This window comes from Nyctereutes procyonoides, unplaced genomic scaffold, assembly GCF_905146905.1.
Source record: "Nyctereutes procyonoides isolate TBG_1078 unplaced genomic scaffold, NYPRO_anot_genome, whole genome shotgun sequence".
In the NCBI taxonomy this organism is placed as follows: domain Eukaryota; kingdom Metazoa; phylum Chordata; class Mammalia; order Carnivora; family Canidae; genus Nyctereutes; species Nyctereutes procyonoides.
The window spans coordinates 17,226,776-17,251,734 of NW_026575134.1; the positions used below are offsets into that span (position 1 = coordinate 17,226,776).

The window sequence follows — 24,959 nt, forward strand, 5'->3', positions numbered from 1 at the left end:
TTATACCCATGACATATCTATTCTGTAAATAATTTACATAAGTCCATGGCTCAACATTACCAGATATTATAATTCCTAAACTTATATAGTGAATATCATTATATGATTTACACCCATATTCTGAATAGAATGAAAAAAAGCAAGGATGGGGTGATGAGTTAAGAAGCAACAAAAAATATGAGAAGTAGAAAAGGAGGCTAGAAAGGTAGGAGGAGGGAAAGTGAAAAAAAGACAGTAGCAAGAGAATCCTGAAACAATGAATAAAAACAACATGTCAGTGCCAGGCCCCCACAATTGGTCAGTGGGGACGGTATACAGGAGGCAACAGAAAAACATTACTCTTGTATCAGTCACCTGATAAAATACATCGCTTCCCTAGTAAAGATGAATGATGACAGTTTTTGAAAGATGAAGCAATCTGGTGTATCATAGGTCCAAGAGTAATCAAAGCAGACAATATAGACCAGAAAATCTACATCCTTTCTGGTCCTAAACACATATGACACTTAAACCTTAGACAATTTGCATTCCACAGACTTTTTTCTTACTTTCTTGAAAGTGATACATTGCAATAGGAGATTAAGCACTGGATAAAAAATTAATATATAAAATCTATGGCATTGCTATATACCAATAACAGCTAGAACATGTGATGTTTTTAAGTGTGCCATTTATGGAAGCAACATAAAATAACAATCTAGAGATAAATCTAGCAAAAAGTGTGTAGGACTTTCATGGAAGAAGTTCTAAAACTTATTAAGAGTCATAAAGAGGATCTAAATAAATATTAAATTATACTTGACTCATAGTTGTAAGATTTAATATGGTAAAGATGCTGATTCTCCCAAAGTTGATGTCTAGATTCACTGCAACTCAAATCAAAATTCCAACAGACTTTTTGGTCAAATCTGATAGGCAGATTCCAAAATACATGTATGTTAGAGAGAAAAGGGCATAGGATAGCAGAGATGGTCCTGACGACTGACAAGGTGCACAGGCTTACTCTACCAGTTATTAAGACTTATCATAAAGACAGTTAAGATGCTTTCCTCTTAAGTTGACAAAAGGAACAAAATTAGAACCCAAGAAAGGAGACCCACACATATGTGGAAACTTGATATGTGACAGAAATGGTTTTGCTGTCATTGAGAAGAGGTAGAGTTACCTGGTTAGTAATATGAGAACTATTAATATAGAAAACCAATACAATTTACAAAAGAATATTTTGACACATGTAAGTTTATATATAACAATGAAACAAAACCATTTACCCACACCCAGCTTAAAAATAGAACAATATCAAGACTTTTGAAGGCTCTTGTGTCCCGTTTGATTACTAACTCATGTCACACACAAAAGGAAATTCCTGATGGAATAAAAAACAAAATGCAAAGAGCAAAATTTTTAGAAGTTAATTTGAAAATGTCTTCGTGACCTCTAAATAGGAGAGAATTGCTTAAAATATTCAAAAAAGCACAACCAAAAAGGAAAAGACTCAGAAATTAGGCTACATTAAAATTAAAAATACTCCTTTGGGATCCCTGGGTGGCGCAGCGGTTTGGTGCCTGCCTTTGGCCCAGGGCGCGATCCTGGAGACCCGGGATCAAATCGCACGTCGGGCTCCCGGTGCATGGAGCCTGCTTCTCCCTCTGCCTGTGTCTCTGCCTCTCTCTCTCTCTCTCTCTGTGTGTGACTATCATAAATAAATTTAAAATAAATAAATAAATAAATAAATAAATAAATAAATAAATAAATAAATACACTCCTTTATCAAAGGCACCCCATTACTAACTGAAAGAAACAGGGTGAGAGGAAAGAAATATTTGCAATATATACCATGAACAAAGGCTTAGGATCCAGAATAAAGAACTCTTAAAAACCAATATAAAAAACAAACCACAATAGAAAAATGGACGGGATGAACAGACATCTCGTAAAAGGGGAAACTTGAAAGGTCGATAAATATAGAAAGATGCTAAACCTCAGACCACAATGCAGTAACATTTAGACTCACCCATTCGACAAAAATTTAAATGTGGAAATATCAAGAGTCTGTGAGGATATGGAGTACAAAAACACTTCTACACCACAAACGGGATTGTTAATAAGTACCACAGCTTTGGAAAACAATTGGGCACTACCCAGGAAAAGTGAAGATGTACATAACCTTTGACTCAGAAACTCCAGTTAGACATCTATCCTGGAGAAACGTGTACATGTGTCGACCAGGAGACATGCACCAGGAAGTGAGTGAAAGCACTGGCTGTAATAGCAAACCCCAGAAACTTCCCAAATATCACCACTAGAAAAAGGATAAGCCAAGTTCAGAAGCACCGTGAGACAGGTTAGTATCCAGGGTATTTACCAGGGAATGTTTAGTGAAATGGGATTAATACCTGTTGGAGGAAGTGGGCGAAGTCAAGAGGCAGTAACCTCGGGTAACGTTGGAATCCCCCATGGGAGAGTCTCTCGTACTGAAATGGGTTGTCAAAGTTGTTCTGTGTTGAGTCAAAATGGCCAGGCCTTTATACCCCACTTCAATCCCTAATTAAATGTGAGCCACACCCAAAATGTCCTGACACCGGGCGAGAAAGTCCTCTGTGGAGGCCATCCCTGAAGGGGCTAACAGCTGAAATGTTATCTACTGACCACCTGAGAGCACTTGGGATAAGCTCTTCCTTGAAAGGAAATCTAAGCAGTACATCTCCATGGTCACCATATTGTTGTATATTCACACAATGGAATACTACACATCAGTGAAAGTTAATGACCTACAGCAGTCAACGTGGATACTGAGAAGGAGCAAAAGCAAACTAGAAAATAATATTCTTTCATTTAAAATTCACAAACAAGCAAGACCAAGTGGTATTTTGCACAGAGAGATATACATATAGGTTAAAACTACAAATAAGATCAAAGTTTAAATGGCTGTTACCACTGGGAGATGAAGGATAGAGAAATAGGATCAGATTGGGAGATGCAAAAGCCTATCAAGCCTTTGAAGGCTTGATATTATTTTCTTAAGATTGACTGATTGGAGAGAATGTGGATGTGCACAAGTGGAGAGGGGCAGGGAGAGAGAAACTCAAGCAGACTCTACACGGAGTGTGGAGCCCAACTCAAAGCTCCATCTTATGACCCTGAGATCATGATCTGAGCTGAAATCAAGAGTCGGACTCTCAACCAACTGAGCTACCCAGGCGCCCCTGATACTGTTCTATTTTTTTAAGATTTTATTTATTCATGAGAGACACAAAGTGAGAGAGAGAGAGAGCAAGGCAGAGACACAGGCAGAGAGAGAAGCAGGCTCCATGCAGGGAGCCCGACGTGGGACTCAAACCCGGAACCCCAGGATCACAACCTGGGCCGAAGGCGGTGCTAAACTGCTGAGCCACCCAGACTGCCCACTTAAAGGTGGGTACACGATTTTGGTTTTTGTTTTTTATAGCTTACAGGTGTCAAAGTTTTCTTTGCTATATCATTTTAGTTTTTATTTTTATTAAAAAAAATTTTTTAAGATTTTATTTATTCATGAGAGACACACACAGAGAGGCAGAGACACAGGCAGAGGGAGAAGCAGGTACCCCGCAGGAGGCCCGATGTGGGACTGGATCCCGGGGCCCCGGGATCACAACCTGAGCCAAAGGCAGACGCTCAACCGCTGAGACACCCAGATGCCCCATCATTTTAATTTTTAAAAGAAATATTTTTTCCATTTATTGCAGGAGAGAGATCATTTTCCCAAAGTTCAACTCCGAACCAGAAGCATGTATAGTAACCAAATCTGGCCTCCTTACTCTTTAAACCCTGCTTGATTAAAATACTACCTCACAGGTGCTGAATTTCCAGGGCGAACTTAGCCCAGCTCCCTGGCTATTTTGCCAGGAATATGTCATACTTAGTATTACTTAGCATCGCTAAAAAATCTTCAATTGTATCTGTTGATGTGAAAATATTAAGGCTTCAAATCTAGATAGCAAATGTGCAGAGAGGAGACATTACAATGGTATAATTACTTATAATTTACATTTGAAAAGCTGAGGCTTTGAATGGAAAATAATTTGCCAAATGTGTGGAGTCACAGCCATGCTAGACATAAAATAGAATCCCAGATTGCCCTGCCAGTGCTACCAACTATAGAAAAGGAATTAACCGTGTTCTTTTGAGCTACCACCCACTGGTGATCATCAGGAGGAACAATTCTCTTAGCCTGACAGGGCTAATCATCTTGCCAAGGTGCTCTGCAAAGAGCGAAATACTACCGAAATTAGAAAAAAGCTGGTATTTCTAGCAGGTTTATCTGCTGAGGACCTAAGTTCATCTGCTGTTTAGCGGAATGTCAACACACAAGCTTATGCTTCTTCACAGATGAGTGAAAGGCCCAGGAAGCTAAAGCCTAACTGGTTCACGTAGAACTTTTCTTTTTCTTTTTTTTTTTCACGTAGAACTTTTCAATCACAACACTTATTATTGAAATGTACAACTGTGGCATTTCACACTTCACCTAATTTTTCATTTGCAGACACCTGCCATTTAGCTCTATGACCTGAAGACTTGGCCAAAGGACTATTTTGTGGTGGAAAGCAGGCCAGTGTATTTTAAAAAGCTTAAACCTTCAAAAACTCTTTAGTAGGGACGCCTGGGTGGCTCAGCAGCTGGGCGTCTGCCTTCAGCTCAGGGCGTGACCCTGGGGTCGAGTCCCGCGTCGGGCCCCCTGCATGGAGCCTGCTTCTCCCTCTGCCTGTGTCTCTTGAATACATAAGGAAAATCTCAAAACCAAAAAACCTCTTTAGGAGACTTAAATTAAAGCAAAACTTTACTAATTAGGACACTACAGCAAACCCAAGCCTTGAGCTACCAGGACTCCTTATTTGGAACCAATAACCAACATACCAAGACACGCAACCCTACGAAGAGTTCTGCTAAAGCCATAGGACGGTGTGAAGGTAGAAGGCAGGCAGCGGAAACTTCCAGCAGAGTTCAAGGGCGAGAACTTGTAGCTCGGAGGGTAAACCCTTCCAAAACACAGCCTTGGGGGGGGGGGGGGCGCTGCGGAGCTTAAGGAAAAGCGCAGGGGTGAGGCAGGGGGCGCGCACACGTGGAGGTGAAGGCTCCCACGTGCGTGGCGGCTGGGGTGGGGGAAGCTCCGGGGCCCAGTTTAAGCCTTGAGAAGCATCATTATTTACAGCAAACTTCTCTAAAAGGAAAACAAAAGATGTGCGCTATCACAGCGTTCCCCGACTTCAAATTTCGATTAATGCTGGAAAAGTTCAAATGTCACTGTTCGCTCCCTCATCGAAGCCAAAAAGAAGTAACTTTGTGACAGATTAGACCCAGCGCCCCCAGTGTGAAGAAGGTGCCCCAGTGACCCGAGGAGGCTGGAGGCGGGGGTGGGATGGGGGGAGGCCTCACGCCTGTCCCGCTGGAGGGGCGTCCCGGGGTGGGGGCGTCCCGGGTGAGGGGTGTCCCGGGTGAGGGGTGTCCCGGGGTGGGGATGTCCCGGGTGGGGGCGTCCCGGGGTGGGGGCGTCCCGAGTGGGGGCGTCCCGGGGTGGGGATGTCCCGGTGTGGGGGGCGTCCTGGGGTAACGGTGTCCCGGGTGGGGGCGTCCTGGGGTGAGGGTGTCCTGCTGGAGGGGTGTCCTGGGGTGCGGGCGTCCCGGGGTGGGGATGTCCCGGAGTGGGGGCCTCCCGGGGTGGGGGCGTCCCGGGGGTGCGTCCCGCTGGAGGGGCGTGCCGGGGTGGGGGCGGCCTCGACGCCTCTGCGGAGCGGCAGGCCCTAGGCGGCTCACAGCCCGGGAGCAGCCCCCCTGCCCCTCGCGCCTCGCATCTGCTGCAGGGGCGTGTCCCCCAAGTCACCGACGCTGTTCCCTCGGACACGCCTCACAACCCGCAGGACAAACGGCGCAGCTGCTGGGCATCTTGGGGGGGTGCCGGCTGGCCCCGAGCCACGCTGCGGGAGCCCCGCGGGGGCCGAGCCCCCAGGTGAGGAGCCGTCGCCGGCGGGGGCCCCGTCGCAGCCCCCGCACCCCCCCTCGCCCTGGTGGTGACCCCGAGCGGCGACGCGGGCCCCGGGCTGGCGGCCTCGCTACCAGCAGCCGCGCGCCCCGGCCGGGCGCCCTCCGACCTCGGCCCGCCCCCGCCCCCGCCGCGCCCGCGCCCCCGCGCGCCCCCGCGCCCCCGCACCTGGGCCGCCGCCTCGGGCCCCCGAGGCCAACGACGCCGCCCGCCGCGCCCGCAGCCCCGGGAGCACGTCCTTCCGGAGGTCGAAGTCGCAGACCAGGCGCAGCGCCATCGCCCGACGCGGCCCGCCGAGGCGCAGCCCGCAACGCCGGCATGCCCGGCCCTCCGCGCGCCCGGCCCCCCGCCCCCCCACCCCGGCGGCCCGGCGCCCGCTCCTCCCCCGCCCCCCCCACCCCGGCGGCCCGGCGCCCGCGCCTCCCCCCGCCCCGCCCCGCCCCTCCCCGCCCTCCTCCCGGGGAGCCGAGCGCCTTCCCGCGGGGCCCGGGCCGCTCGCGCCGAGGCCGCCAACCCGCCGGGCGCGGGGCCGCGCTGCGTACGTGGGGCCGCGGGGCTTGTTTCTTTTAACGCTCGGTCTCTCGGTCGGTGCGCCCCGGCAGGAGAGCCCTGGGCGAGGCCGGTGCTCCGGGGCCCGCGGCGGGGGGAAGGGGAGCCCGCGAGGACGGCTCCTCTCCTCGGGGGACCCAGCGGGCCCCCTCCTGCCCCAGGCAATGGGCGAGCCCTTCCCAGGGGCTCTCACGACGCGGAGTCGTCCAGGACTCCCCCGCGGCCTCCGGGCAGCCGCTCGTCCGCCCCACGGAGAACCCGGGGCCTAACCCGGGGCCAGTCGGGCCGCCCAGCTGCCTCCCACCCCGCGCTCAGGGTGTGAGGGTGGTCGCGCCTCTGGCCCCGCCACAGCCCGTCCACCTGGAGCATCCACACCGCCTCACTACTCTCCCTAAAACAAGACTGTCCCCACGTCGCCGCGATGAAGACCTCGAGTCACAGCTGACCGCCCGAGGAGAAAGTGCCTGCGACTTGACTGACCTTTCCAGCCTCTGCGCCTACAGCTTCAGCTCCACGCAGGCCTGACTTGCAGAATCCCTCCGATTCCACCCGCCTTTCAAAAAGTATCGATCAATCAATCATCAGATCTTTCCGATCTGGATCCACAAAGCCTTCCCAGCCCTGAGCTCCTAGAGCGAGGCTGCCAGTCTGCTTCATCTGCCGGTCCTAGACTGCCTGGAGCCATGAATATTGAATCTTAAGTCTTGGCACATCCCGCTACAGGGGCACCTACCAGAGGCCGGGAAAAGCACTCACGTTATTGAAGAGTGAGCTAACACAGTAATAGACCAAGGAAAGCCTTAGCACGTGTTTCTCAAAGTGAGGGTCTGAAAACTGCCTGCACGGCAATCGTCTGGGAAGTTGTTTGATGATGCGGACTCCTAGGCTCTAGTCTTGACCTGGGCAAGGCCCAGAAATGAGCTTTTTTTTTAGCCAGAGCCTCGGGTGATTCTTAGGCTTGCTAGGGTTTGAAAACTATTCTAAATAAAGGTAAAAGAAACCATTGATTTTGCCCTAGAGACATGTTTCTCCAGTTGAGGTCGTGGGAGATTCCAGGTTGACCTCCATTACTCACTGCCCTAAACCTAGGAAAATTCTCCTACCTGTAAATTGCATAAAGATTCAGCAGAAATGTTTCATGAGGCTACTAACATTGCTCATGCACGGAAGGGAGGAAGTCATGGCCAGCTACTACAACAAATGTTTCAGTGTTTCATACCAAGTGAGGCTTGTTGCCTTTGTCATGAAGTCTTTACTGGCCTATTTTAAAAATTAGTAGGTTTCTGGGTTGTTGTTGGTTTTTTTTTTTTTTTTTCATAGTTAACCTCTGTTTTTGCCAAGCAAGACTGATAGAGTCCTCATAGTCCTCATCAAGCTGTGATTAAACAAAAATTCTCTCCAAAATTAAGTAAGAAGGAACATAGAGAACATGATAACCAAGGCAGAGAACCAGAAAGATGATGCCCATAGCATGAAGGTAGTACATGAATGGCTGAACTTTCAAGATCACTCACTAAGGAGAAGACTGGTGAATGGTGACTTACTGGCTTAAAATTTGTGAAGGGTTAATAGAAGAAGAGTGCTGGTGGATTATCCTTTTAAAAGAAAAAAGTTATTTATTTATTTATTTATTTTATTTATTTATTTAAAGAGACACAGGCAGAGGGAGAAGCATGCTCCACGCAGAGAGCCCGATGCAGAACTCAATCCCGGGTCTCCAGGATCTCTCCCCGGGCTGAAGGCAGGTGCTCAACCGCTGAGCCACCCAGGAGTCCCTGGTGGATTATCCTTAAACTCCAGAGAAGACAGGTGACAGTCATATCTTCTTTATTTAAAAGGCTGCTTCACTGATGGAAGTGTTAACTTGATTGTGGTAATCATTTCAAAATGTAAATGAAATCAGGTTGTACACTTGAAATATATATCATTTTCATTTGTCATTTATACCTTAATAAAGCTGGAAACAAGAAAGCTGCCTCACAGAATTATTAAGCCATGGAATTGGTTTTGGGGTAAAGAAGAAATATTTCTGCTTCTTGGGGATTTTAGAAATAAACCATTGTCTTCCTTAAAATTGAAGCACAGCACAGAACTGGAGACTTAGGGGTGCGTGGGTGGCTCAACTGGTTAAGCATCTGCCTTTGGCTCAGGTCATGATCCCAGTCACAGATCTAGCCCTGCCTTGGGCTCCCTGTTCAGTGAGGAGTCTGCTTCTCCCTCTACCCCTCTCCCTGCTCCTGCTCCCTCTCTTAACACTCTCAAATAAAATTTAAAAAAACAATTGGAGACTTAAAGATCTTGTAACAATCAGGGCCTTTATTTTATAGATGAGGAAATTTGATGGTTGAAAAGGTGAAATGAATGTCTGGTCTAAAGCAGCAAAGCTAGTTAAGTACAAAGTTGGGCTCTGAACAAGTCCTCTGCTACTGGTGTTTGCATTAATTATGTCCAATGAATGGAATTAGAGTACTCTTAACTTACAGCCTGTGCATTTCTCTAGTTACCCCAAACCCCACACCCTGATTGGAGTGGATTGCTGAGACCACAGTGAGGTATTACAGAGCTTGGATCATATGCCTTTTCACGATAGCTTCGGCTCTTTGTAATTTCATCTGGAGTTTTAGAGTTGAAGGAAACTAAAGGAATTGGAAATATGAGTTGTGAATCCCTTGTAAATGAGAATAGTTTCTTGAACAGAGATGTTATAAGGAAAAGTTCTACTCCACTCTCCCAACTGAGACAGAGCTTGCTCTACAATTTGATTTTGAAGGAATTAGAAAATGGTCTATTTAAAAAATCACATCCCAAAGTATAAAACTGCAAGATATCTAAGGAAAGGATTAAAGAGACCAGGTTTGAGACTCACCTTCAGTGGAGCAGTAAATGTGCTAAAAGAATGTTGGCATTAATAAAGTCATATGTGTTGAAATTAAGTAAAAGTTCGTCAATTAAAAAACCAAACCTTGCATTTTGGAGAGTAACCCTTTGATTTATGAGAATTTTTTCATGAAAATTAATAGAAGTCACCAAAATACCCATTAGAATCTAAATGGTAATAATTACTCTGCACTTCACAGGAAATAATCATCTAAGTTTTGTAACTAAGATGCTACAGCACTTAGTTACAACAAGGCAGCTTCATATGTAGATATTGAGAAGGCTGCCTCCCCATAGTAATTTTTATTTTTATTTTTTTAAGATTTTATTTTTTATTTGAGAGAAAGTGTGAATGGGAGAGAGAATCTGAAGCAGACTCTGCGCTGAATGCAGAGCCCAATGTGGGGCTCCATCCCATGACCCCAAAACCAAGAGTTGGATGATTAATCAGCTGAGCCACTTAGGTCCCCCATAGTAATTTATTTTTAATAGAAATATTTAATATATAAGTAAATAAATATTTAAAGTGGTAATCATTTGCCTCCCTAAAATCCATTTGCCCTCAGTCAAGTGGTAACATTTCCTCTGGCCAGTGATTGATTTAGGAATGGGCATGTGCATTGGTCACAATTAGGTTCACCAAAGATTAATGAAAACCCAAATTAAAAAGTGAATTAAACACATAAGCTTTTCTCTTCTTGCATAACTACTGGTGGGCCATCCATTACTTGTAATGGGAAGTCCCAAAGTCATCAAGGACCCGGGCTTCTTTGAGATTTTTATTTCACCAGCTCTTTGAGTATATCCATATCCTCATGATCTAAGATGACCATGAAAGCTTCAACCATTTTGCTTGCTTTCCAGAAATCAGAACGGAAGAGCAGTAAGAGAAGATGCTGCCTCCCTTTCAAAAAGGATACTTCGCAGAAGTTCTACCTAACATTTTTACTTACATTTAGTTGACTAGAACTTAGTCATATGGCCAAATATAGATGCAAGGGAAGCAGGGAAATAGTCTTTTAGCTGGCTAGCCATATGTCCAGATAAAATCAGAACAATATTGCTAAAGAAAACAGAGAATGGATATTCAGAAGTAACTAGAGGTCTCTGTCATGGGCCTGAAACCTAATCCTGGACAATGGGCGGTCAGGAAGCCTCTGCTGTGTTATTTCTGGGAAAGATTTATCTATTCTTAAAGATGAGACATGAGAAAAGGAGGTCCTTTTTCGGCCTTTATATATTTGAAGGCCTGGATATGATTCCTGGAACTTCACCAGTTTTGTTCCAGTCTGAAGATGGGAGTCCACAGATGGGCTTGGGCAGAGGCCAGAGAATTGCACAGAAAGGGAGCCCTGGCACGTCAGTCTTGGCACCAGACCTACCTTTGGCCTTTTTGATATGAAAGATCACAAACTTCCTATTGTCTACAAGATTGAGTGAGCCTTTTATTTTACTTGCAGCCAAGGGTCTCGATTTTAAAGGACCATTGTGTTAAAATTTTGGTAGCCTCCCCTAAAGAGTGCTATTTTATTTATTTATTTATTTATTTATTTATTTATTTATTTATTTATACATTGTTCCATATTTTTGTTTTGTTCTCATTAATATAAAATGAAATAATGTTTCAGGGATAGGCTTGGAGGGAAAAAAAGCCCAGATAAGCAAAAAGAGTTCCAGAACCCTAATAAAACTTAAGAACTTCTGGATCTGATCCCACTTGAATCTCATTCCATCACCCACACTTTTCAGTTACATAAGCCAACAAATTTCCTTTACTATGTAAGCCAGTTCGAATTGGATTTTCAGTTACTTCTGCTAATAGCAACCCAAGTTGAGGATTCTCAAACTTCAGTAACCATCCGATTCACCTGAGGATCTTGTTGAACTGTAGACTCTGATTCAGCAGACTGGGGTCTACATTTTAACAAGCCCCCAGATGATGCTGCCACTGCCGGTCCATAGTGACACCATGAACTGCAAAGCTCTATTACCTATTGCAAGGATCTTCCCACCGCTGTATTCCTCCCTTACTTTCACCCCAAAGAGGGCCAGGCGAGGATAGGCTGGGCTGAGTTGGTTGTAGAGACACCCCAGACACTCCCCAGAGTCTGGAGACAAGTCTAACATGAGGGTGAGTCCTGACTCCACAGGTTAGAACCAAGCCATGGGCCACCACTTCTAGTAGCAGACCACAGAAAGTCAGGAACCGAAAGGAGCACCATTTTAGATGAAAGGAAAAGGCTAATAGCCCAGGACTTCTAGAAAACAGAGCCTGGCAAAAATTAAAGTGCCGACAGTTCATAGGAGAAATGCAGACACAAGGTGAAGCAAGAGGAGAGGAAGCAAGGCAGTGAATCAGAGTCTACATTTTAATAGATCCCTGGATGATTCACGTGCACAATAAAGTTTGATAAGTACTATTCTAGCTTTAAAACAAAGAGTTTCCTTCCTTCCTTCCTTCCTTCCTTCCTTCCTTCCTTCCTTCCTTCCTTCCTTCCTTCTTTCTTTTCTTTCTTTTCTTTTCTTTCTTTCTTCCTTTCAGATTTTATTTGACAGAGAATGTATAAGAAGGTGAAGAGGCAGAGGGAGAGGGAGAGGCAGGCTCCCTGTGGGGCAGGGAGCCCTAGAGGAGCTCTATCCCAGGATCCCAGGATCCCGGGCTTCATGACCTGAGCTGAAGGCAGAGGCTTAATCTACTAAGCCACCCAGGCACCCGAGTTGTCTTCTTTCTTTTTGTTTGTCTGTGACTGAGTTATTGAGGTTCAAGCCTGTGTGGTTAGGTGCAGAGCAGAGGCCTCACTCCAAGCTGCAGGAGTAGAGGAGTCCTGGGAAGGTATCTATTCTGTACACATCACAACACAGTGATTCTAACACAACAGATGGGCATCTGAAGTCAACATCTTCTTTACCTGTGTTCAGATTGTTTCAGTGTTTTACTTAATGTGACTCTAGTAATGGTATTCGAATTCTACACAATAGGAGATGGAAAAACATGACATCTTTTTAGAGAATTTTTAAAAATATGTTCAAGGTGGATAATCCCTATGTTCCTAAATCACCAATTCCAAGTTCCATTCTGTTATGATGAAGATGTTTTTATAGTCATTTTTTAGTATTTTTAAATTCTGTCCTAAAAATGAAAATGAAGTACATTAACATCCTACACACTTTCTTCATCTAAGAAAGGAATCATACTTAGATATGTTTACAAATTGAAGATATAGTTCCATTTCTTACCAGTTACAAATGGAATTCTTTTTTTAAGATTTTATTTATTTATTCATGAGGCAGAGAGAGAGAGAGAGGCAGAGACACAAGCAGAGGGAGAAGCAGGCTCCATGCAGGGAGCCTGACATGGGACTCGATCCCAGGACCCCCGGATCATATCCTGAGTCGAAGGTAGATGGTCAACCGCTGAGCCACCCAGGTGTCCCTACAAATCGAATTCTAAAGACTATCTCAACTGCTAACAATAGTTATCTCTGAGAAATATAACTACATGAAACGATTTTTAAGCCTTTAATGCTTTGATTTTGAAAATAACTTTAATTTTAAAAAATATTTATCTTCACTCTGATTTTATTTTATTATTTTTAAAAGATTTTATTCATTTTTTCACAAGAGACACAGAGGGAGAGAGAGAGGCAGAGACATAGGCAGAGGGAGGAGAAGTAGGCCCCACACAGGGAGCCTGATGCAGGACTCAATCCTGGGACTCCGTCACCACGCCCTGAGTGAAAGGCAGACATCCAACCACTGAGCCACCCAGGCATCCCTTTGCTCTGATTTAATAATAAAATTACTGTTCAAGCTTTAAGGGACCATGCTCCTGACAATTTGTGCCAATTTTTGCCTCATATAACAACATTATAGATTGTTTTTACATGTTTTTATAGGAAGCTGACACTGTATGTAGCAGTGATTGATAGAATAACTGTTTCAATCTGCTTACTTATTTCCAATGTTAGTATGAGAGCACTCTCCCCGTCATTTGCTGAAAAGAAAACTGACATGGATCTTTTAGGGCAATGTTCTAAAGAATAAGAGCCTTATGATTTGGAGGGAAATGGAGGATTGACATTTAATAAGATGGACTAGACAACAGTCTGAATCCATTTGGAAGGAATTATATCCGAGTTAATCATGGAATAGGGAAGTTTTGGGGTGAAACAGAAAGACTGCTGAACATTTCTGGCAGCAAGAATGCTTCACAAAGATCCTGTGAAAGTTTACTGAGGAGTAAATTTTATTATTAACTGTGTGGGATTACTGTATCTCAAATAGGAAGAACAATGGCTATACAAAATACGAAAAGATCATCATCCACATAATATATAATCATGTGAAAGCTGGGCTGTAACACATGGATTTTCGTATTACTTGTAATGACTGGGGAAAAAAATTTGTTATATTCTACGTCAGAAAGCACTCCATTTCTAAGTGTTTTCTTAGATTCTTCTCTTTGTATTTAAACCATATCTTATTAACAAAAACAATCTGCCTACTTGTGATATGTTTATTTATTTATTTAAAGATTTTATTTATTTATTCATGAGAGACATTGAGAGAGAAGGAGAAGCAGGCTCCCTGGACCCCAGGATCACGCTCTGAGCTGAAGGCAGACAGATGCTCAACCGTTGAGCCACCCAGGTGCCCCGACTTGTGATATATTTAAACATAAATGTTGTTCTTTCCCCTTCCTTATATTCCCTCTCTTTTTTGCCCCGTATTCCCTATATTCTCTCTCCCCTGCCCCAGCCCCATTATCCCCTTTCCCCTTCTGTCCCTAAAAAATTACATTCTAAAACCATCAGATGGGGCAAAGAAAGGTAAGCATCTGCACAGGTGGGGTTGAGCACAGGGTATTGGCCAAAATTTGGATTTCAGAGCCCAAGCAGAGTGAAGAGGGTTTGCGTGTGTTGGGAGGAATGACCCACTATGAGGTATCAGAATCCAGTCGGATACAAACTGCATACATCCATGTGGGTGTGAGAGGGGTGTGGGGGGGGCCAACATGAGGTGTCAAATTTCAAGTGGCTTGGGAGGTCATCCGCACAAAGGGTGGGAATGGCAGCTGAGATGACAGTATGTCTACTTACAGGAGGATTGGTCAGTTAAGTAAACATATTAAGAATAATATAAATCATGTTTCTCACTATCAGGCAAAGGAGTCACAAGAAAAGAGGGGGGAGCAAAAATGAACTCTGTAGTACTGAATTGAAATTAGAGGTACTAGTGTAAACTTATTGTTTCCATTAGATAGAGATGATGATAGACAGACAGACATCTATATATTCCCTAGTTCAGCACTGAAAGCCTGGGAACAGCAATACCTCTGATATCAATCAACATACCTGGCACAAGGAAAGAACGAAATGAGCCTAAAACATCTCATAGTGCCAGAAAGTATTGTGAAGTATGATGAAGACATGTCAGGACACAGGAGCCAGTGTGTAGGGGATCCCAAACGGCCAAGTCTGGGATCATCTGAGTATCAAAATAAACAATTACAATGAACGATTATGAACTGTTAAAGTGAGTCATATTAAAATTTAACAGTTTATTTGAACAAAAATCCATTTGAAACCGGGCAGCACCAAACTGGAAATGGTTAGAAGTGCTTTGCTAAAGAAAAATTTTTATAGAGGAAACGTAGAAGCAAAATAAGGAAATTATTGATTGGCTGTAACTTAAAGCTTGGTTGACTGGTTGTCTTTAGGTTTTGATTTCAAAATTTTGAGGCAGGGGCACCTGGGTGGCTCAGTGGCTGAGCGTCTGCCTTCGGCTCAGGTCATGATTCCAGGGTCCTGGGATCGAGTCCCACATCAGGCTTCTCACAGGGAGCCTGTGTCTCCCTCTGCCTGCCTCTCTGCCTCTCTGTGTGAGTCTCTCATGAATAAATAAATAAAATCTTTAAAAACAAAAACAAAAATGTTGAGGCATTTATAGGCTTAGATGTTGGTTTTCTTACATAGGCCACCATGACATTAGAGCCACTTCAGTCGAATGGCCTCTTTGTTCTAATTAATTTAACAAGCCTGTTAAATAAAACAGAAAACCATAGTAATACATGCACATACACACACCATATATATTAGGTGGAGGGCAGCTTGATGTGGATCTAGATAATTTCCAAGTACTACCTCCACAGAATCCTTATTATGCCTGGTATACATGCCCCAGATCAAGGGATCAAAAGAAACTACATCAGTAATGGGATAAATGGAAATTATAGGATATAATCACTTCCAAAAATGATAATATTAACCTAATCACGAGGAAACATCAAGCAAACCCAAGTGAAGAATATTCTACAAAAAGACTGTTATCTTTGAAAGTGTCAAGGTCATGACAGCCACTGAAAGACAAACTGTTTCAGACAGGAGACTAAAGAAAACATGACAGCTAAATGTTCCACATGATCATGACCTGGATACTTTTGCTATAAAAATTCATTATTGGGTCAACTGAATAAACTTGAATGGGCCTGAGGATTAGATGGTAGTGATGTTTTTAGGTTAATTTCCTGATTTTGTTATTGTTATGTAAGAGAATGTTCTCATTTGTAGAAAATATATACTAAAGTTTTAGGGGGAAATGGGACATCAGATCAGCAGTTACTCTCAAAAGGTTCAGAAAAAAAAGTTATTTATATGATACTCCCACTTTTTCTGTAAATTTATGGTTGTTTCGAGACGAAAATATTTCTAAAAACAAAAAATGTCTTCAGAATAACTGATATTTCAGAAGCTTCATAAACTATTTTTTCCCCCATAGAAAGAGCTATTATTTTTGAGTTAAGAGAAAACTTTAAATAGTGACATGGGTGGGCTGGATTTAAAACACTGAATTATCAGGGGCTCCTGGGGTGGCTCAGTGGGTTAAGTGGCTACCTTTGGCTCAGGTTATGATCCCAGGATAGAGCCCCAGGATCCTATTGGCTCCCTGCTCAGTGGAGAGTCTGCTTCTCCCTCTGCCCCTCCTCCTGCTTGTGCTCAATCTCTCTCTCTCTCTCTGTCTCTCTCTCTAATAAATAAATATATTTAAACAAATAAAATAAAACATTGAATTATCAGAAGATGTAAAGGCTTTAAATTAGATTGCCTTTAAAGAAACGCAAAGAAAGTTACTGAACTTATTTACCTTGTGCTTTAAGAAGTTCTCCCAAACTGCCTGAAAATAAGCCACAGTCAAATAAAAGCAGAAGCATGATGGAAAATTGTATTTTTTCACCTCCGAAATGACTTTTTTCCCTAATAGGAATCTTCCATTAACTGGCCCCAGGAAAAAAAAATTACTAAAATTAAACATTTTTTTTCCTGAGCAATCATATGACTTTATTTCATAGGGAAATTGATTTAAAAATTAAATAACACCTACTACAGAAAAACATTCATTAAAAAAGGTACATTTTTAAATGGCACTCAGCCATTTAAAAAGAAACATAACAGATACTGGTGTGGGTAGCAGATTTTTAATGTCCAACTGCCATGTGTTTTGTATGTGGATTTTTTTTTTCTTTCAGATTTCTGAACACAGGGGAAGGCATGAGAGAGCATATCTGGAGCGATTCATTAAAATCTTGGCAGCCTGGCCCTGGGCTCCCGCTTTCCCTTCGAGCTGCCTCTGCTGAAGCTGGTGGCCCTCCCAGCAATTCCCTGCACAGAAGACCTATTGTCACCGCCTCCGGAGGGGTAATTCCTGGAGGAAGCACACCAGCCAAGCTAGGTCCCCAATAAACAGGAACTACGTAAATAAATTACCGTCTCGAAAGCAGAGGGTTAAGTCCATACTTTGCAATGCTCCTAGGAAAATACATTCGATTGAAATGAAATATTTTGTTGTAAGATGTGATGCTCCAGTGCAGAAGATTCTGGTGTCCCTCCAGGGAGTGTCGGGGTTTTTTTGGAGGGGACACGACAGGCTGTCTTCAGCTGTTGAATCACATGAACCTCTTTTCTTAGCCAAGATTGTACCCTGAAAATATGTTGCAGGTAATCTAAAATAAAAGGTGTTTCTCCTTGCTAAGAATTGGATTTTCTGCATTTTTCACCTGTTGGCAGTTCTGAATTTTTTTTCCCAGCTGCTCTCCCCTGCACTTGGCTTTGGTTATTAGGGCTGGGAATTTCCTGATTCCAGGGTTGCAACGGCAGCCTGTTCACTCCCTCCAGCTTCCTCCCAGTGGCCCTATCTCTTTGGTGTCTTTGTTCTCAGCACAAAATAGTCCCTGCAAGCATTGATCAAAGTTCTATGAATACACACTGACTCATTAGCTACTTAAAGATCTTCCTGAAGTAGCTTCTTTTCAAATTTCAGTGGTGGTTTATTTATCTTATCATGAATCACAATATACAAAGGGAACATGATTTGACCTGAAGTATTAAAAATCCACATCATAGAAAATCTTTTTGAAAAAGATTTTACTGTGCCAAAAAAAAAAAAAAAAGGAGACCTCTGAATCTTTCTCTGGGTGCATGCAAATAAATCAGACTACTTCAGAGAAATCAAAACTAGCCCGGTGCATGAAAAAAGAGGATCCAAGCAGTTAATTGCCAAAATGACAGGGCATTTGGAGGTGATGTTTTTAAAGTTACATTGAGGATTCCATTAATGTTCCCCCTTCTGTTTATTTAACTTTTGGAAATATATTTAGCTTAAGCCATCTTCATTCTCAAAAATCCATGACATTTACATTATTTAATTTTACTTTTTAAAGATTTCATTTATTTATTCATGAGAGACACACACACACACAGAGGCAGAGACACAACACAGGCAGAGGAAGAAGCAGGCTCCATGCAGGGAGCCTGATGTGGGACTTGATCCCAGGTCTCCAGGATCACACCCTGGGCCGAAGGTGGTGCTAAACCGCTGAGCAACCCAGGGATTCCCCTATTTACGTTATTTTAATTAAGCCTGGTCTCTGAGACTGCTGAAAGAGACAATGGGAGACAAGTCAGAACCAGCAGGAAAGACCTATCTCTCTCTTGCACAAAATCACAATACCATCAGAATGTTTAGGACTTATGGCAGCTTGAAGCCTGTAATGTGTCATCTTTCTCTCTAGCTTTCCAAATATCCATCTAATCTGTGACCACCCTTGGAAGCAATTTCCTATGTTGGTGTCCTTTGATAGTATCAAATCCTCCTTGCTTAAGAAAAACCCGATATCTACACCAGGTTGGCCAAATGCTGGAGGGAATCTCAAGAGAGTAAAGAATGTCAGGTATTAAAGCAAACAAACTAGCAAAGCAGTAGGGTGATGTACTCGGTACTTGCCTGATAGTTAAGAAGTTTGAATTCTTGGGGTGCCTGGCTGGCTCAGCAGTCCTTTGAGCGTTTGACTCTTGATCTGGGGGTTGTGAGTTCAAATCCTACAGAGGGCACAGAGCTTACTTTTTAAAAAAGGGTGGGGCACCTAGATGGCTCAGTTACTTGTCTGTCTTCCGCTCGGGTCATGATCTTGGGGTCCTGGGATTGGCCTGCATGGGTTCTGTGCTCAGTGGGAAGTCTGCTTCTCCTTCTTCTGTCCCTCCACCCTGCTGGTGCGGGATCTCGCATCCTCTCTCTCAAGTAAGTGAATAAAATCTTGGGGGGTGGGGGGGAAGCCTGGATTTTGTCACAGTCCTGGCATCAGATAGTTCAAACACTTTGGGCAAGCCACTCAAACTTTCTGGACTTGGTTTCCTTGGACGATGATCTTTGAAGTCTCTGTTAGGTATAAAGGAGTATACCTAAAAGAGGTAGATTTTGGTATATCTTATGCCAGTATAGTTAAGAATATGATTCTTAGCTATACTTAGTTCTTAACTATAAGATTCTTAACTATACTGGCAATAAGATAACCCAAAAAGATCTCCACTCACCAATCTGTCACCAAGTTCATATGTCAAGAGAGGCTCGGAGTTCTTTCCAATTGTGGACATTGACCACACTGCTGCTATAGACATTGGGGTGAGGGGCCCCTTTGTATCACAAGGCTTACATCCTTTCCATAAATACCTAGTAGTGTAATTGCTGGGTCGTAGGGTAGCTCTATACTTAACTTCTTGAGGAACCTCCACACTCTTTTCCAGAGCGGCTGCACCAGTCTGCATTCCCACCAACAGTGCAAGAGGGTTCCCCTTGCTCTGCATCCTTGCCAATATCTGTTGTTTCCTGACTTGTTAATTTTAGCCGTTCTGTCTGGTGTCAGCAGCAATGTCCAAGACAGCCAAACTATGGAAAGAGCTCAGATGTACATCAACAGATAAATGGATAAACAAGGTGTGACACACACACACACACACACACACACACACACACACACACAGGAATATTACTCAGCCATCAAAAAGGATGAAATCTTACGTTTACAATGACGTGGCTGGAACTGGAGGGTATTATGTAAAGTGAAATAAGTCAATCAGAGAAGGACCGTTATATGGTTTCACTCATATGTGGAATTTAAGAAACAAAACAGAGGACCATAGGGGAAGGGAAGGGAAAATAAAATAAGATTTAATCAGAGAGGTAGACTAACCATAAGAGACTCTTAACTACAGGAAACCAACTGAGGGTTGCTGAAGGGGACGGGGGTTGCAGGATGGGGTAACTGGGTGATGGGCATTTAGGAGGGAACTTGATGGAATGAGCATTGGGTGTTACATGCAATGGATCAAAAACTGAACTCTACCTCTGAAACTAATGATACCCTGTATGTTAACTAATTGAATTTAAATAAAATAAGTTAAAAAAGAGAGAGGCTTAGGAGAAAAATTGTGCTAGTAAGCAAACACTAAAATTTTAACAAAGATATCCTAAATAGCAGGATAAAACACACTGCACAAAGAAAACTGTGGAAGTGGAATTAAAGATTAAGGAATATTAAGGAGTCTTTAAAAACAGCAGTTTACTTCTACCCCTCAGACCCCTAAAAAAGCAAACTGTTGGTTTATCCACAGACCACTGGATAAACGCCTGACCATACTTTGAGGGTAGTTAAATGCTTCTAGTTAATCTAACATATAAGCAACATTGCTAATATTTGCTTTAAAATACCTTAGTCAAGGGGCGCCTGGGCGGTTCAGCCAATTAAGTGTCTGCCTTTGGCTCAGGTCATGATCTCAGGATCCAGGGATCAAGCCCCACTTTGGGCTCCCTGCTCAGTGGGGAGCCTGCTTCTCCCCTCTCGCTTCCTCTGCTTGTGCTTTCTCATGCAAACAAATCTTAAAAAAAAAATTAAATGCCTTAGTCAAGGTTTCTTTCAGTGTTAGGAAAATCCTATCTCCTTGCATATGGATTATATAGATTCCAGATAAACCTTCCCTTCTGTCTCCTATCCTTTGGTTAGTAATCTTTCAGTGTATGCAGCTGAATAATTATCTCGCAAAAAAAAAAAAAATCGTATGGGAAAAAGACCCAGATGGCTGAGTCCACTCAACTTCCTCTTTCTCTTTCATTATATTTACATATTAATTTTAAGCCACAGGTGAACTCTGATGTTGCAAAGATCCAAAGGTTCAAAAGGGAAGGTTTCTTGCAGGGAATACTGACACCAAGCATGATCGGTCCCTAAACCCGACTGCTGGGACTGTGTGCAGAGGGCTGACATGCTCTGTGCACCTCGGGAAGGGGGGACATAGGGGGTGCAGTCCTCTTCACCAAGGACTAGGGTAGGGGTGGCTTGGCCTTTCTATTGGGAGTTGGGTCACCAACAGTGGAAATTGGAAGGTACATCAGAGTTTCGTCCTGTTTAAGTGAAAGACAAGTTCTATCTCCAGGAACTGCTTTCAAAAATATTAAAATAAAATAACCAGAAGGAAGTGAAGTTGGATATATTGTATAGCTCTGGCTAGTGAAGCCGCAACTTGCCCTTGGAATCAGAACCTGGCAGGTTAGTGGGTGAGGTGGAGACTGGCCTGGGGCCTCCCTCTCTACACCATCTCTAGCATGGATCTCACCTTCACTGTTTCAGCTCTCCCAAAATTCACAGGAGAGCGTGCCACACACAAAAGGAGGTCAACAGGCAAAGGGCGAAAGAGCTGTGGGGCAGGAATGTAGAGGCGAGAGATGGTAACAGCGGGGACCGAATCTTTTTGAGGCCCTCTTGTCCTTATGCCCTCCCTCTGAGGTCCCTCCCCCAGCTCTGTAAGCGAATGTCATGAGAGCAATAGAGAACAGCTTTGTTTTCATGGCACAGTATTAACCACAAATTGGAATCTCTTCCATTTGAGCATTTTATCTGGAATGAGATCTGACTCCCAGAGAAAAGTGATTCTTCTCCCAAAATGCAAGTCCTGAGCTGGCACTGAGGTGCACCCCCTGAGGAGTCAGAGGGAGGAGCTCTCTGTGAGCAGCGACTACCCCATACTGCCCACAGGGTGCCCAGCCCAGTCCCCACCTCATCATTACCCTGTGAAATTCCAGCTCTAAAAGACACCTTTCATAGTATGGGAATCTCCTGGAGGGCTTGTTAAAACATGGATTGCTGGGCTCCAGCCCCAAAGTTTCTGATTTTAATTTCTAACAAGCTCTCGGGTGATGCTGACATCGCTGGTCTAGGAAAGCACACTTGAGAACCAGGATTCCCACACATAGCAGGCAGGCATTTAACAACCATTTGTTGTTCATTTTCATAATTTGAGGTCAGGGTTGAGTGCTGTGGAACAGAAAAAACAGGAATCGCTTCATTTGGATTTGGGGATTTGTATTTATTTGTTGTACCTTTCCTCACTCTGTTTCCCACGCTGTTGATGCAATTTTAGCACTGCTAATGCAATGTTAGCAACTTTCAGGAAACAGCTGTTGCTCACCTCCTTGAAAGACAATGAAAATTTAATAATAGGTAAAATGATATTTTGGAAGAAACTAGTGTTTCCTATATATCTGTGATAGCCATGCCTCTTACATAATTGACAGTTGGCAGTTTTAGGGTTTTGTCAATTGACTTTTTAAAAAAAATTAAAGTATATGTGTCAGTTGACCTCTGACTTTCTTTCGAATCCTTAGGAAAACCTATCATTTAAAAAGATCTAGGTGAATTAAGAGAATTCTCTTTGTGATGAGCGCTAAATACTGTATAGAATTGTTGAATCACTATATATCCACCTGAAACTAATATGACTGTTAATTATATTAAAATTAAAATATGTCCAGGTGATTTGCTAAGACTTACACAGGAACTTTTTAAAAAGATTTTATTGATTTATTCATTAGAGACACACAGAGAGAGACATAGTGAGAAGGAGAAGCAGTATCCCTGCGGAGAGCCCAATGTGGTACTCTATCCTAGGACCCCAGGATCATGACCTGAGCCAAAGGCAGATGCTCAACCACTGAGCCACCCAGGCGTCCCTACACAGGAACTTTTAAAATAGGAGGGCAGCCCAGGTGGCTCAGCGGTTTAGTGTCGCCTTCAGCCCAGTGCGTGATCCTGGAGTCCCAGGATCGAGTCCCAGGTCGGGCTCCCTGCATGGAGCCTGCTTCTCCCTCTGCCTGTGTCTGTTCCTCTCTCTCTCTCTCTCTCTCTGTCTTTCATGAATAAATAAATAAAATCTTTAAAAAAATAAAATAAAATAGGAAACAGAAATAAGCATTTCTGACCTGAAGAAATTTTTCTGATTCAGATGGTCATTTTTTATTATAAGCCAGGAAAATATTAGAGTCTGTACAGTATAGCTGAGGATTACTATTTCCTTCATGCCATTTCTTTGGCTCATTTCTTTAAGCATCAAGCCTGAATACAATGAGTTAAAAGAAAATGGATTATTTAAAATCCACCTTTGTGGCTGGTCATCTGTTCTCTAAACTCCCACCTCTTAGACATATATACTTTGGGAAAATTCATAGAGCATGAAGAGCCAACTTTTATGTAATGAGGGTGAATATTGCATATTCATCTCTACATTGATGAATGAAATTACTTCCTATTTGTCAGGACCACTGCAGTGACAATCTATTTTCTTGTAATTATACTTTTCCATGCTCCAAAAACTTTATAGACTTTTTAAATGAATCTCCGTAACGTCCCTCTGGAGGCAAATGAGGAACAGGTGTAATTATCCCCTTTTCACAGATGGTCAGGCAGACACAAAGGAAGGGACTCAAATCCAGCCGGCAAGGAAATCCAGCTAAGGGCCCAAATAATTTTAATACAGTTTGCTTCTCCTATCAATGTCATTGCCCTTTGATTCCTGAAAATGTGTTGTGGGAAACTCTAAAGGCTTCCTTTCTCCATTCTTCAGTGATGTCCCAAACTCTGTGGTGACAGCTGAAGAGAGGAAAGGACGAGAGTGGTAAACACAGGCAGCAGCGGTGTGACACTATGAAACCAGAATGTAATCTTCCTGGATAATATGCTCAGGGTCCCTGCTGAATTCCATCAGTACCTGACCAGCCAGCACCATGTGCTTGTTTGCAAAAAAGCAGACGGGGTGGCGGGAGTCGGGGGCAGTGGTAACATCACACCAATAGACATAATTGCACAGCTACAAACCTCTCAAAGTACCTAGCACTTGGGAAGGACTAAGCAACCGGGAATTTTTATGAATGGCAATAGTTTTCAGTGCTACAGGCTTAGAAAATATGCTGTCTCTGGCCAGAAGCCATATTGCTGACAAGAAACAGCAACAGGACCCACAGACCACGTGGGCAGGAGAATGCAATGGCCCGAAAACCTGCTCTACAAACCGCCTTCCACTTGGTGCTGTGTTTTGTTAGGAAGAGATTCCTACTATAAAAACTGTGTCCTTTTGGAATTATTAGTTCTAATAATCTCACCTTTTAAGCAATGGACACTGTGGCAGGATCAGATGCCAGAAGGCCTCGAAGTCTCCAGACTGTCAGCTTCCACGAGACCCTCACAAATCCCTAGCGACTGAGGTCTTCCGGCAGCAAGGAGCCCATTCCAGCCCTCCTGACCCCCTTATCCTTGCCCTTCACATCTGCCAACCTCCCTGGAGGCTCTCCTCAGAAGCTCCCTCCCGGGGAGGCTGAGACTCATGGAGGTGAAGGCTGACAGAGCCTTCAGAGGCTGGAGATCCCCAAATACAAAACCTTGGGATTTCCCTTTCCATAAGTGCTATTCTTTGCTGAGTGGAGAAGCTTCTGAAATGTGGAATTCTGTTCAAGGGGAGATGGGGCAGAAAGGAACAAAATTCTCAAAAGAGACTATAAAATGGGTGACTTACTATATTCTAAAAGCTGTTTGTCTGAAATTTCAGAAAATGAGAATAAAGAACAGATCTTATCTATGCAGTGTTCCTTTGAATAATTTTAAATTGAGAGGGTGGGGCATCTGGGTGGCTCAGTTGGTTAAGCCTCCAACCCTGGGTTTCAGCTCATGTATAATCTTAGGGTCCTGGGATTGAGCCCCACAATGGGCTCCATGCTCAGCTCAGAGTCCGCTTAAGATTCTTCCTTCCTCTCACTCTGCCTCTCACACCGTGCTTGCCTTCTCGCTCTACAATAAATTTATAAATCTTTAAAAAAAATAAAATTGAGAGGGTATCATGCTCATATACAAGTGCCTAGGAAG

General features: G+C 43.5%; 1 protein-coding gene across 7 annotated transcripts in view; it reads right to left on the minus strand.

Moving 5' to 3' along the window:
- Window positions 1-24,959, minus strand: part of GSAP (gamma-secretase activating protein) — a 125,283-nt gene that overhangs the window by 79,020 nt on the left and 21,304 nt on the right. For 4 of the 7 annotated variants that reach the window (XM_055300959.1, XM_055300960.1, XM_055300958.1 and 1 more), the window contains exon 1: window positions 6,185-6,337. The exons of 1 other annotated variant lie outside the window; for it this stretch is intronic. In XM_055300959.1, coding sequence (XP_055156934.1) covers window positions 6,185-6,293 — 109 coding nt within the window. In that variant the 5' untranslated portion in view covers window positions 6,294-6,337. Of the gene's footprint in view, window positions 1-4,893; window positions 4,911-6,184; window positions 6,338-7,045; window positions 7,055-24,959 lie in introns of those variants that run through there. 2 more of the 7 variants (XM_055300965.1, XM_055300964.1) reach the window with 2 other exon arrangements.